This window comes from Lutzomyia longipalpis, chromosome 3, assembly GCF_024334085.1.
Source record: "Lutzomyia longipalpis isolate SR_M1_2022 chromosome 3, ASM2433408v1".
Classification (NCBI taxonomy): domain Eukaryota; kingdom Metazoa; phylum Arthropoda; class Insecta; order Diptera; family Psychodidae; genus Lutzomyia; species Lutzomyia longipalpis.
Genome location: NC_074709.1, coordinates 10,779,111 through 10,792,692, shown reverse-complemented (window position 1 = coordinate 10,792,692; position 13,582 = coordinate 10,779,111). Strand labels below are relative to the sequence as shown.

General features: G+C 37.3%; 1 protein-coding gene across 1 annotated transcript; it reads right to left on the bottom strand.

The window, feature by feature from the left end:
• Positions 1 to 4,456: 4,456 nt before the first annotated feature.
• LOC129792066 (tripeptidyl-peptidase 2) lies at positions 4,457 to 13,562 on the bottom strand. Its single transcript, XM_055830778.1, has 11 exons — positions 13,190 to 13,562; positions 12,973 to 13,104; positions 12,683 to 12,884; positions 12,457 to 12,626; positions 12,244 to 12,376; positions 10,330 to 11,250; positions 8,519 to 8,675; positions 7,947 to 8,389; positions 7,465 to 7,853; positions 5,587 to 5,786; positions 4,457 to 5,514 (listed from the first exon to the last, which is right to left on the bottom strand). The coding sequence occupies exons 1-11, from the start codon at positions 13,337 to 13,339 to the stop codon at positions 4,614 to 4,616; spliced, it is 3,798 nt and encodes a 1,265-aa protein (XP_055686753.1). The 5' UTR covers positions 13,340 to 13,562; the 3' UTR covers positions 4,457 to 4,613.
• Between the last annotated feature and the right edge of the window lie 20 nt (positions 13,563 to 13,582).

The window sequence follows — 13,582 nt, the reverse complement described above, 5'->3', positions numbered from 1 at the left end:
TTACAGTGTATGTTTTCCGTGAAGATGCTTTTGATGACTTTTACATTCAGTGAATTACTATGTACACACAAAATTCAAGAAAATAGATTATTTTTAACTTTTAACTCAGCGTATGATCCAATAGTCCTCAAAGGGTTAAAAAGTTATTCCTTGTATTACATTAATTTCAAAGACAAAATAAAATATTCTATCCATCAAAATGTTTTGTTTAAGAGTGAATAAATTCAATAAAATTTATTAAATTAAAATTTTAAAGGTTAATTAACTTAATTAACCCTTTCAGGTCCATTAGGTCATACACTATTTTTCAAATATTGATTCCAAATTAATACAAGACAATGTCTTTATCATCATTGATCATTTTGAAACCACAAGGACTCACAGGCTCTTTGAGCTTAAAGGAACCCATAAATATTATTAGCTGTGTTTCTTTCAGACACAGCTTTTGTGTACCGAGCAAAATCGAAAGTCGTCAGATCGGGCTCAAACTTGGGATGAGCACGAATTAGGGTCCCCACATTCCAAAAAACGTATGCGCCAAAAATAAGTTTTTTCCGGCCGGCCGTCCGTCCGTCCGTCCGTCCGTCCGTAGTATAACGCTAAATTGCGAGAGAACGGTAATAGATAGAGACTTGCGGTAAACGGCAAAGTTTACATATCGACCGGAAGACATCCGATTATGATGTCAAATTTTACCCCCCACCCCCCCGTCCGTCATTTTGGATAACCTCAAAATTTTGTATTCGCTATATCTCAGCTGATATTATAGCTAGAGGGCTGAAATTTTGATATGTTGTAGGGCCCATCAAGAGCTTTCCAACGATACCTCATTTTCGAAAATCGGTCAAGCCGTTTAGTCAATATGGCCGCCACAATTTTTCATCGAAAATCGACCATAACTCGAAAACGGCTTGACCGATTTTGATCAACCCGGGGTCAAATGAAAGATCTCAACAAACCCTACAACTCTCTAGAACATCCGAAGTTTTAAAAGTGACCGCTAGGGGGCCAAAAATCAAAAACAAAATTTTCGATTAGTTTTCGATGAATATCTCGAAAACGGCGACATAAATTTTTTTCATTTTTTGATATGTTGTAGCTGACCATATTATCTAGCTCCATGCCAAAAATGAAGAAAATCTATGGATCCGTTCTCGAGATATAGCCTTCCAAAGTTAGCATGTCATATCTCGGGTTCTACAAGTCCGATCTTGATCAACTCAAGCGCAAATGAAAGGTTTCGTGAAACCCTACAAATGTCTAGAACATTGCAACTTCGAGAAATGACCGCAAGAGGCGCTAAAATCAAAAACAAAATTTTCGAAAATTTCGAACTCGAATTTTTCGAAAATGGCGACATAAATTTTTTTCATTTTTCGATATGTTATAGCTGACTTCAAGACCTTTCAAACAAAAAAAAATTATGAAAATCTATGGATCCGTTCTCGAGATATGGCCTTCTAAAGATTTCTTAGGGTATGACTTTTCAACTTTTCCCGACTTTGCGCGTATTTAAATTAATTTTCGTTCTAGTTTGCTCTCACAAAATTGGTACACTGAAAGAAACACAGCTCTCGTAAGCTTGGTCAGCTTACCAGTACATTTTTAGTTCAATCAGCTTGCGAGATTTATCGCGGACCTGAAAGGGTTACCTCTATTGCAAAAAAATTAAGGAAATATTACGACAAAACAACATTGGATAAAAAACTTTGATTTTTTTTCTAAATCCACTAAATTCAACTAGAAAAAAACTATTTTTTTTAATTTTACAAAAGTAATTTGAGGAAGTTTGGGTAAATTTTGCAAAAAGAAATTGCCCAAAAGAGAAGAAAAGTTTCTATAGGGGAGAGCGGGGTTAAAAAAGTCACTTAAGGGTTTATAAAAAGCTCAAAATATCATATTTCCCAAATAGATAAAGCGAAATGTATAGCTCATTTCTTTAGGAAATTTACTGCCCTACAACTCTTTCTCAGATCATTTTGTTCTATCTAGCTAGGAAATATGATATTTTAAGCTTTTTCCAAACCCTTAAGTGACTTTATTAGCCCCGCTCTCCCCTACTAAATCTTAAAATTTTATTTTCCAATCAAACGATATTTTCAATTTTCTTTATTTATAATAATCAATCCAATTCATACTCTGTTTCGTAAATAATAATAAACTTTTAAAGGATAATAAAGATAATCCAATGAGGATGTATTGGAACTTGGAAAGTAATTTACCTACAAATTTTTACCCAAAATGTAGCAATTTTGCATTTGAGCTGATGATGAATGGAAATGGGTCAAATAGAAGATTTATTGAGGATCACTTCACCTCGCCAAGAAATGTATTTTATGGTAAATGCAAGAAAGTTTTATAGGATTCACCCACAAGATGAAAATATGATTGGCACGTGTTCTCTTTATTTTACAAAAGATTTTCAATCATCTCTTGCTCCTCCATCAAAATTAGAGAGTAGAAATTATTTAACAACCATCCAGAGTTAACAATGAGAATTATGCTAATGGTGCGTTTAAATCTCCAGTCATGTTTCTCCCTCCCGCGTGAAGATGTTGAAAGTTTGCGAGAATTTAACAAAGTTATTCATTTTCTTTTCAATACAACATTTATTTATTATCCTCAAACACAGAGCTATGTGAAACTTTGAGGGCAAAGTCTAACACGAGGGTGGGTGGCTAAGAAGAAACCCCCCAGAAAGAAAATGAGAGAAATATTCTCCGTCTAAGTAGAAAAGCCCGCGTGAGAAGAACAATAAGTTGAATGAACGATTGTTGCAGAAATTTTTTGATTTGTCATGTCTTCACCCCACGAAAAAAATTAAATAATTTATTTATGTTTGCTGGAAGAATCTTGCGGAAAATACATATTTTCTGCACTCGACATTGCCCTGCCCCCTTTTGCAAGATATGATACATATTATTTTTTCCAAAAGAACACTACAGAGGCAGAGAGAGAGAAATTCTCAATTAACAAATTACGCCTATTAATATCTTGCGTCCACACGCAGAATATTATTTATGATGTCGCTTTTCGGCATCTTCGCCGTCGTTGAGTGATGCACAAAATATTAAAATGTGCGCTCCCGGCATCTTTTTCGGGAGGACGGGGGCTACACATACCGTGCTGTGTGAGCCCCGACGCGGTACAAAAAAGGCGGCAAAGGAGTGAAAGACGGTGTGGGGGAAAATGGGGAGTTAGAAGAGCAAATATTGATGATCATAAATAACGCTCACAGTGCGGAAGAGCAAACGGGGAGGATGTCAACAAAATACACTCGAGCGAGTGAAGAGATTGCCCGGAGTAATTAAAAATCTGGAAGCTCTCTGCGCTTCACAAATCGCTCGTGTGACCGTGAGGAACACGAAAAAAAAAAAGAAATTGGGCCCTTTTTGGCGTTCCAAAACACTCTGCCGTGTCAATTTTAATTTTTGCTGTAACCATCGTTGGCCCAGCTATTGCTTCTGTGGCTAAAAGGGGCAAATAAATACGTTATGCCTTTGAGAGGTTTGAGGACGGATTTTTATCATTTTTTTAGGATTTCGTTTCTTCTTCACAAATTTAGGTTCTACACAAGATGTCTCTGCAGTCGAATTTTCGCCCTCTAGTGAGAAAAATTTATAATTGATTTTCTGTTCGATTTTATGCAAAAAGTGCATGAAAAACTTAAGAATAATTAAAAAGATTAAAAATATTAAAATAAAATTAACAAATTGATTAATAGAGTAGATTGGGGCTAAAAAAAATGGCGAAGAATTTTAGAAAGAGCCCAAAATATCTTTTTTTTCTTAACTAGAGAGAGCAAAATGCTTCAGGTCATTCTTATAGGAAACTTTCCACCCTAAAACCTTTTTTCTCTATCTCGTTGGAAAAAAATAGTTTTATTGAATTTTTCCTAAACTTTTGACCAACCTTTTAGCCATGATTTTACATATCTCTTAAGGAAATGTTTTAAATGATTTTTCTTTACGAATTTGAGAAAATAGTCAAGCCTCAAGCCCCTTTTGAGCTTATTAACCCTTTCGCGTCCACATGAAACATAGAAACATGCGATCTTTCAAAGGCCATTTCGGAGTCAAAACGTCTTCTTTGACCTTTTCTACGCAATCTTAACGTATTTCTAACTTGGAAAAATAATTAAATTGGTTTAAATTCAAGAAAATAAAATATTTCACGTTTGGGTCAGCGTATGACCTAATGGACGCAAAAGGGTTAAATATCTTCTTCAGTTACAAAAACCTGCTAAAAAATTTAAATCAAATAAGAAGCGATAAATTGGTGAAAACTTGACAAAATTTGACAAGTTTCTACACAAATTATTTACATTTTTCCCCTTTTTAGGGCTTCTTTAACCCTTAAAATTACAAATAAAAGAAATCTCTAGCTGAAAAAAAAAATTAAATTAGTTGAGAAAGGAGCAGAGTCTGATGCATTCCAAAGGACAACACGCATTAACTTTTTTTCACAATTGATTTTTATTAAATCATTGTTTCTCCACTAAATACAATTTTATTTAATTTTCAATGCAATTCAAATATTTCAACGAAAAAAGATTTTTCGCGATGAGAAAGAATTTTTAAAAGAATAAAATTAAATGCTTTTTGTTTGTTTTTTTAGAACAGTCTGTAGGTTTGTGGATTAGCATTAACGATAATCCTGTCCATGACCTTCTCAACATGCCCCCATTTGAGTTCCCGGAACACCCGACGCTGCTCCTCGAGAATCTCCCGCTGTTGCTTCTCTTCGTACAATTTATGGAGATACTTACTCATGCGCCCAAAGTGTTTGTGCAGGAAGGCATGCCAAATGCCCACCGGTAGGTACTTTGAGTCATTCACATCCCCAAACTTGGCAATCCCCGTGAAGACTTCATCTGCCTCAGTGAGAACTTCATCCAAATCCACCCCAGTGATGGTCAGCAGATGCAGCTTTCCCATTGCAATAATCTTCTTCGTGTACGCCTCCAAGAGGGTGCCCTTTTGCTTATCCATACTTGCCTTAATCTTCGCTGCATCTGCCCTTGTGTCCGTCTTCATACCGTAGTAGCTGAGCAAGGCGTCCACATCTGTCTCCCTGATGACCAAATCGGCCAAATCAATGATACGATTGAGCGTCGTCTCGAGGGGCTTCTTGTCCTCAATCTTCTCCAGGGCCCCCATGTAGCCATGCGGCATTTGAGCTTTCGGCTCACCCGTTTCGAGGTTCTGAATTAACGCAACATGGGCGGCAAGATACTTGGGATTGCTCACAATTAACTCCTGATAAATTTCCTCCGCATCGGCGAGATCAAGCTTCGGAATCATCCCATTCTGATAGTCACGAAGACCCTCCTTGTACTCCTCCAACTTCCCCTTGTTCTCCTTCACCATCCCATTGGCCTTCTTCAGTGGTTGCCCCTCAATGAGAATGTACTGAAACACCACCGTATCCACCTTCCGCCCGTGCTCATCCTTTGCAAACACCACCGTCCCATCCAACCAGGAACATTGACTCGGCAATCCTGCTTTTGTGACTCTACATTTGGGAGAAAGTTTTTGTTAAAAAGAAAGAAGAAAAAAAAATTCTTTTTCTGCTCATTCTTCTTACTTTTCATTCGTGAGCGGGGTCACGTAGATTGGTTTTGGGGATTTATTGCTCAACTGGAAGGCAGCAATTTTCTTCCCACCCGTCATGGCTGCGCTGAAGCTCTTGTAAATGTCCAAATAAATGGGAGACTGCAACTTGAATGTTGCAATCATTGTTGTCTCCGATACCTTCTCCAGAAGTTCCTTCTTCTCATGGCGAATCTTAATGAAGGAAAAAATTATTTTTGAATTTTTAATCAGTTGAAGAAGGAGCAAAAAAAACTCGTATGAATTGTTAGATTCTTATAGACATTAGTAAGTGAGGAATTATTCTATTTAACTTTCTTCTTAAGCGTCTTATACTAAGAAAATTGATAAAGATTTTATTTTCGTTTTTTGGGACTTAAAGAATTCAAACAAGGGGTTAGAAAGAGCTCAAATTATCGAGAGAGGTAGAGAGAAAATGGTCTGAGAAAAGGTTTAGGCTGTGTTTAAAGCGTTTAAAGGGTTTAAAGGCGGAAAATTCCTTACAAAAAGGACCTGAACCGTTTAGTAACATTATTTTAAGTTCTTTCTTAACTCTTGTCTGGAGCTTTTTATCTCCAATCTATTCTATTATTTAATTAGTTAATTTTTTTTGAAGATTTTTAATTTAGTTTCAAATCTTTTGATCAGAAGAAATAATTTATTCTTATGTTTCCTACACACTTTTTGCGTAAAATCGTAAAATAAACCGTTAATAAATTTTCCCCACTAGGGGGGCTAATATTCAATTGCAGATACCTTGTGTAGAATCTAAATTAAGGAAAAAAACACGAAATCTTAAGGTAAATAAGATATTTTGACTTTATCTTAGCCATCCAGCAAAAAACGTCGTCAAATAATAACGTTAGAATTTAGTTTAGCTAATGACTAAATTCTGACCATTTTTCTATGAAAATTTAACGTTATTCTAACGTTAAAAAATAGTCAGAAAAGTTGTAGTTATTGGGCGAAATTCACTACTCAGTTGGGCTTAAAATTTTAAGTCAGTTTTTGAGTCGATCTTAAGGTTTTAGGTCAGTTTTTTTAGGTCTGACTTAAAAATGTTTATGTCGGACTAATTGTCCTGAGTTGCCCTAGAAAATATGTAAGATTTTCTGATTAAAGAACTTTAAATTGATTAAAAGTAAATCTTAACCCTTTCGCGTCCAACGTGAAACATAAAAACATTGAAACATGCACTATTTTATTACGATATTTATTCTATGAATGCTCTCAGATGATTTTTCTCAGTCATTTCACGTCTTTTGTGTGAATTTGATGCTTTTCTAACTGTAAAAAATTAATTAAAATCATAAATAATTAAAAAAATAAAATGTTTCATGTTTGGGTAAGTGTATGACCTAAAAAACGCGAAAGGGTTAAATTGCATTGAATAGAGAGCAAGAAGCTTATAAAAGTTAAGTCTATGACTTTATTATAATATTTTAAATTTTTTTTTTTCATTTTTGGGTTGGTTCTAGTCTAATTTTTCTAGCCCCATAGGGCTGCATTTTTCTTTAACTGCAGTTTTCCCTAACTAATTAATTTCTTGTGCTAATAATTAATTGTTATAATACCAAAAATTATAGCAAAAAACTAACGTTTATTTATCAATTAGTTTGAACATTTTTATTCTGCTCCTTCTATTCAAATTGATTTCTTTAACACCAATGTTTCGCTTCTTCAATCTTCTATCTTCTCTTCAACCCCTAAAAGTTTCTTCTTAAAAGAAATTCTATTTCCCCTTATTTCACGTATTTATAACATTTTTTCTTAAACCCCAAACATGTCCACCACACAACTGTCCAAACTTGGCAAAAAGATAACTTTTCGTGAATGACAAAAAAAGAGCAAAAAAAAGAAAGGCTCCACGTACCTGCAGTCGAATGGTGTACTCTCCTTTTTCCAATTTGATGAAATTCCCATGAGAATATGCATCCCCGCATCCAACCATCATGCAATTCTTGTCGAAAATCATCCAAAATTGCGACTCAAACTCCGATTCGTACAGCACACTACTGAAGAGGGGGGCATGCAGCGAGAATTCCTGATGTTTGGCCAAATTTAAGCTGTACGTCAGGACATTCTGATAGATTTGTCGACTCGGCGGTAGCACATCGCGATTTGTTAGCGGTGTGATTGACGATTCCGTCGGTCTCAGCACCACAACGGCATTCTTTAGTGAAATTGACGGGAGTACTTCTTCCGTACGTAGAGCCCGCATATCAATTCGGTGAATCCCATTTGCTGCATGCATTGTTGTACCTTTTACCCCCGCCCAGACACAGACACAGCAAAGAAAAGAGAAGAAAAGTTTAAAAGAATTCGCTGTAAGAATTATTGCAAAAAAAAACTCACATCCATTCGGTGAGAAGACTCCGTGAAACTCCACAGATGCCATGATGGATGTCTGCCCTAAATTGGACCAGTATTTTGCAATGCAAACCTCAAGGATGTTGTCACCTTCACACTTAAAGGGTACAAGGGTGTCGCATTCATTGGAGACAGCGACAATTTTGTGCGTCTCCAGCGCTTTGCAGTACTTTGAGGGTAAAACTTGCATTGTGTGCACAAGGAATTTACCCCCATTTGCATCGTCAGCCCTGAGCTTCAGCACAGCCCACGTTGCATATCGTGGTACATTGAGGAATTGACGTACAATTGTATTTGGGAGGTACACTTGCTGCTGGATACGGTGCACAAATAGCTGCTCCGCACCAACAACATTCGGCTGCACCACCGTGATTGGCACCTCAAATACCGGCCCTTTGTCCACATTCTTCGTATCGTACGCTCTAATGCTGCATGATTATGGGGCGAAATTTTCCCGAAGGGGGTGAAGGTGGGGGGTGCACAATACACACAAATGGGGGAATATTATTCCAGAGGTAAAATCAATTAATTTGCAGCACAGCTGGAAGGAAACTCACCTTGATTGATGAACTCCCGGCTGCAATCCCGTGGGATCAATACGCACGAAGAATGATCTGGCAGAGTAGCAGAGATCCAAGAACTTCCCACACTGCACCCACTCATTCGAGGGCGTGAGAATTAGCCGAATATTGAAGTTGATCTTCTCCTTGGGAGCTGTGAAGGGATTCCCATTGAAATTTATCAATTTTAAATTGAATATTTAATTTAATTTATTTAAATAGGGGAGTCTAGGACGATTGCGGATTTATTAGATTCATTTTGAATGTTTTTTTGTTAAAAAGAAAAGAAATTAAAAATAAATCTACACCTGTCCAGGATTTTTTTTTCTTTTTTTGGGATGTTTGTCATCAAAATGTTCTAAGAAATTCAATTCTGAGCAATAATTCTTGATATTTTCCGTAAATAGTTCTAAAATCCTCCCTTCAACTGAATACATTTGATTTTTTTTTGAAAATCAAATTTTTTTAAGCCTTTTTATGCACTCAAAGGGTGAAGGTGAAATTCACTAGTCAGACAGATTTAAGATTCTTAAAGCTTAAGTTTTCTTACGATTACTTGAGAAAAAACTTAAAATTTCTTAGGAAGAATGTAAGATTCTTAAGTTTTTTAAATTGAAACTATAGATTTTTTAAGTAAATCGAGTAAAATGGATATTTTTGATGATTTTTACGAATTTCAATGCCCGAAAGCGACCAGAAAAAGTGATCGAAAAATGTGCATTTAACCCAATTCAGCTTGATTGAAGAAATCTTAAGTTTTGCTTGAGAAAACTTAAGAATCTTTAATTTTTCTTATAAGATTTTGAGTTTTTCTTAAGGAATATTAAGAAATATCATTAAAACTTGAGACATTTTTAAGAAAACTTTAAAAATCTTCAGAAATTTAAGTCTTTTTTAAGAAAACTTTTAAGAGTTTACTTAAAAGGAGCTTATTCAAGCATACATGAGTGCCCTAAATCCAGGAAATAATTTTGACCTAAATTATCTTTAAATAGTCAAAAAAAAAAAAGAAACCGTCCGTTTTCCACTTTTATCAAATTAAAAAAAATCCGGAACAGACATCTCACAAAATGCAAAAATATTCCTTTAAAGGTTTCAAAACGTTCAAAACATTTGCGTCAATGTTTCGTAGTGACAAAGTCATTGACTATAGACAAATCAGACTTAATTTAACCCTTTCAGGTCCGCGATCAATCTAGTGAGCTGATTGAACTAAAAATAATTTTTGAGGGTTCTTTTGAGCTCAAATAAGACATTTTTGGAATCCAAACTCAAAAATTTTCGATTTTTCGTTCTTTCTAATCTAGTGAATCCTTGGGGATGTCATTTTGTGGTCATAAAATGATCAGGGATTATACTAATTTGGACTCAATATTCAAAAAATAATTATATAAAGTAAAAATCGAGCCTTTGGGACAGTGTATGACCCAATGGACCTGAAAGGGTTAACATTTGAAAGAATTTTCAGTGCTAAAAGGATCTTTTTTCTTAAAAAAGACTTTTGAAAATCAGAAAATTCGACTACAAATTCTAACGTTTGACGTATCAATTCTTACTATTTTCTAACTTAAAATTTTTCTAACGGCAGAAATAGTTCAAATTCTGCCTGTTAATTATGAAAAAATCTATTTCTAACGACTGATTTTTTTTAACTTCAGAGGGTTTAACGATTGAAATAAAATTCCCCAATATTCCATCGATTCCTAAATAAATTCTTTTACAGGACCGAGGAAGAGGGAATTCCATGAAAGATCTTTTCTGTTAATTAAAATCTTTAAAGAGGAATTTCAACAGATTCTTGTACTTACGCGTATCTTTTTCATTGAAGAAGACAGGCTCGACGTTCACGGAGAACTCCTCGGGTTTTGTGAGCACCCCATGACGGATGTGGATCCCCTTGGCTCCACCATTGGATACACTAATCCCAAATCGCACAGAAACTTCGGGTTCTTTTGCATTGTCCACCAAATGGTCAAAAGCTCGTTCAACATTGAGCAAACCACTCCCCTGAGCGAAAGGATCCACCGTCTTGAGCTTTGTGGCAGTGTTTGTTAGGGCTCTCTTTATGCTGTACGGGGAATAGGGGATCTTTCGCTTCTTCAGCCCACTTATGAGGAGCGCCACAGAGCCCGCTACATGTGGTGCTGCCATACTCGTGCCATTCATCAGTTGCGCCCGTGATAGTGTGAATTCCGGCACGGAAGCTATGGCAGCTCCGGGAGCGCAAATTGTCACTCCTGCACCCCCGTCGATGCAAGGATCACGAGATGTCCACGTGTACACGTCGGCATACTTGGCACGCAGCACGTACTCAGCTTCCATCATTTCCGGCGACACGTACGCCCCAACGCCCACACAGCACGGCTGACAGATGTCCGGTGGAGTGCCAATTGTGCAGAGTGCTGGCCCATGATTGCCCGCAGAGGCCACCCACACAACCCCATACTTATTCACCACCTCACTCATGAGCTCCCCAATGCGTCCAGCATTGGACCAGTGAGCATGCTCACCGTAACTCATGTTGATCACATCGATCCTCCGTCCGGCATCACACAGCTCCATCACCTTTATTATGGCACGCACAATCGCCGTTCCCGTCTCCATTGAGCCCAAGCGTCCATCCCCAATTGTCAGGGAGACAATCTTCGCTCCAGGCGCTACACCATCCAATTCCCGATTGTCCGGCTGATAGCCAGCCGCAATTGCTGACACATGCGTTCCATGACTAGCTGTTCAAAGAAAACCAATTTGGAATAAAATCCTTAATTTTGGATTTTTTTAAAGCAATTTGAAGTTTGTACATTTTTCTTCCCGGAACGGTTTGATGTGGTTCCCGGAAAGTGCCATAAGTGCTTGATATTTGTGCAGGAAGACTGCCCATTGCATTAGGAAGTTTCTAAGGGGTCTTGGGAACTTTCTTTTTAACTCCCAGATGATCCTTAATGTCATTTAAGGGTCAAAATCTGAGTCTAAAAAAATGCTTCACGCAATTGCAAAGAGGACTCCCTAAATCGACAGTTTTTGACCCAAGGATGACATCAAGGATCAGCCAGGTGTTTAAAAGGAACTTCCTAAGATCCCTTAGAAACTTCCTGATGCAATGGGCAGTCCTCCTGCACAAAGTTCAAGCACTTATGGCACTTTCCGGGAAGCACATAGAACTGTTCCGTTTGAAAGTATATTTCAAAGTGTACTGTTCTGTCTATATGACTACAGGTGGCGCTAGTTGGCAGAATTTCCGCCATTTTGATTATTTTCTTCATTTATTACAATGTTTTGTTGATAAATTAATTTTAAATTAATTTAATTTTAATTCAATTAAATTTAATTATGACGTTTCGTGCAAATTTATGTGATTCATCAGGCCTATAGAGTGTTAAAAATCAGGTCCAGGGAACAAAATTACTAGAAAAAAAAATTACAGAGGTAATTTTCTAAAGAATTCCTCTATTTTTAGAATTTTTCCCTCGTATTTCATGGCAGAAAAATTAATTTAAAAAAAAGTCTCGAAAAAATCTTATCTTATTGATAAAATTCTCAAATCTATTTCTTTGAAAAAGCTTAAAATATTATCTTTCTTCACAAAATATTGAAAATCATTAAAATTTGAACAAAACGTATGATTCATTAGGTACCTTTCCCATTTTTATCTACCCCAAAATCAACTTCCGGACAATGGAAGAGACAAAATAGAAAAATAAACGAAAAAGTGGTCTACTTACAGCACATTCCCACAATTTCCAAAATATCTCCATCATTGTGGACGTTTACCGAGATAGAGAGATAATCGTTAATGACTTGAACATCGTAGTTTCCGCTGTACTCCCGGATATGGATGGCATTCTCCAAATCACCCTAAAGACACCCAGACACAAAAAAAAAGAAGAAAAATGCGTGAATTTTGCGTGAAGAGGTGGTGACCACAAAACCCTCACCGTTTCCGTTGTATCAATGACAGCCATCCATCCCTTATCAGTGGCCAGCAGGATGCAATCGTAGGTTGTCTTGAATTCTGTGAATTTCTTCTCACAGAAATTCAGCATCTCCAGCGATGCGTCCAGATTCTCCTTCTGTAGCTTTTCGCGGTATGAGAGATTGTTGGCGCCTTGAACGAGAAATGAGTAAAAGAAATTGAAACAATTTGAGGAGGAGAAAACTCACCCGGCTGATGACTCTGATCAAATTCCTCCAATTTCCTGCAAACCTCCGCCACGGATTTCTTATGGGGCTCATCCCAGTGCTTCACTTTATTCTCAGCAATAATCTTCTCGCGGATTTTTGTGGGGTACAAGTCGTAGAGACTCTTTAAGCCCACCCGGAACTTGTCTCCATTCGCATTGACCTTCTTCATGAGCGATGACACCTGCAGGGGAGATTTTTATTTATTTACTTTTTTTTTTTTCTCTCATTTATTTGCCTGAAGCACAGCCTATTTTGGGCACCTGCCCTACCTTGAGATTCCTCCCGGAGAGACCCACAATGACCCCGGCCTGATTTGCCGTGACTTTCTTTGTCATATCCACATCACCGGTCCCGCTGCAGTCGAATCTCTCGATCACCTTGGTCTCCTTTCCAGGAGTTACCTGCCCCCCCGAAAAAAGGTCAAAATGACACAAATGAGTTAGCAAAGAGCCTTCAAAACTTTCCTTGCAGTGTAATGCAACTCACCTGCAGGCCAGTAGCTCGTGGATCAACACCTGAATCGAAGATTGCAATAGTCACGTCCTGCCCGTTGAATTCGGGATACTTGGCCAAGAAATTGGCCGCTCCTGTTTCATTCTTCGGCACAAGGGCATGAAGGGGAAACTTACTATCCATCCTAGACACACAAAATTCACACTAATTGACCAAATTCAGCTCCACAGAACCTCTCACAGCACGTCGTCCCCAATGATGACTTGAAACTTCTCTTTTTCAAAACACCACCACTAGTACAGTAGATGCCACATCAATGAACAATCGGATGTACTACTCTCACGCATTATTTTCAAAGCGCGATCCGATTGTTCGTTGATGTGGACTTCTACTGTATTTATTCGGATTTCTAACCTAAAATATTTT

Bases quoted from the DNA above. Each gene is read 5' to 3' on its own strand.
- LOC129792066 (XM_055830778.1), bottom strand. From the start codon at position 13,339: ATGGATAGTAAGTTTCCCCTTCATGCCCTTGTGCCGAAGAATGAAACA. The intron at 11,251-12,243 runs GTAAGTAGACCA...TTCTTTGAACAG, and splicing joins GGAAATTGTGGGAATGTGCT to CTAGTCATGGAACGCATGTG. The intron at 8,390-8,518 runs GTGAGTTTCCTT...ATAATCATGCAG, and splicing joins CCGGGAGTTCATCAATCAAG to CATTAGAGCGTACGATACGA.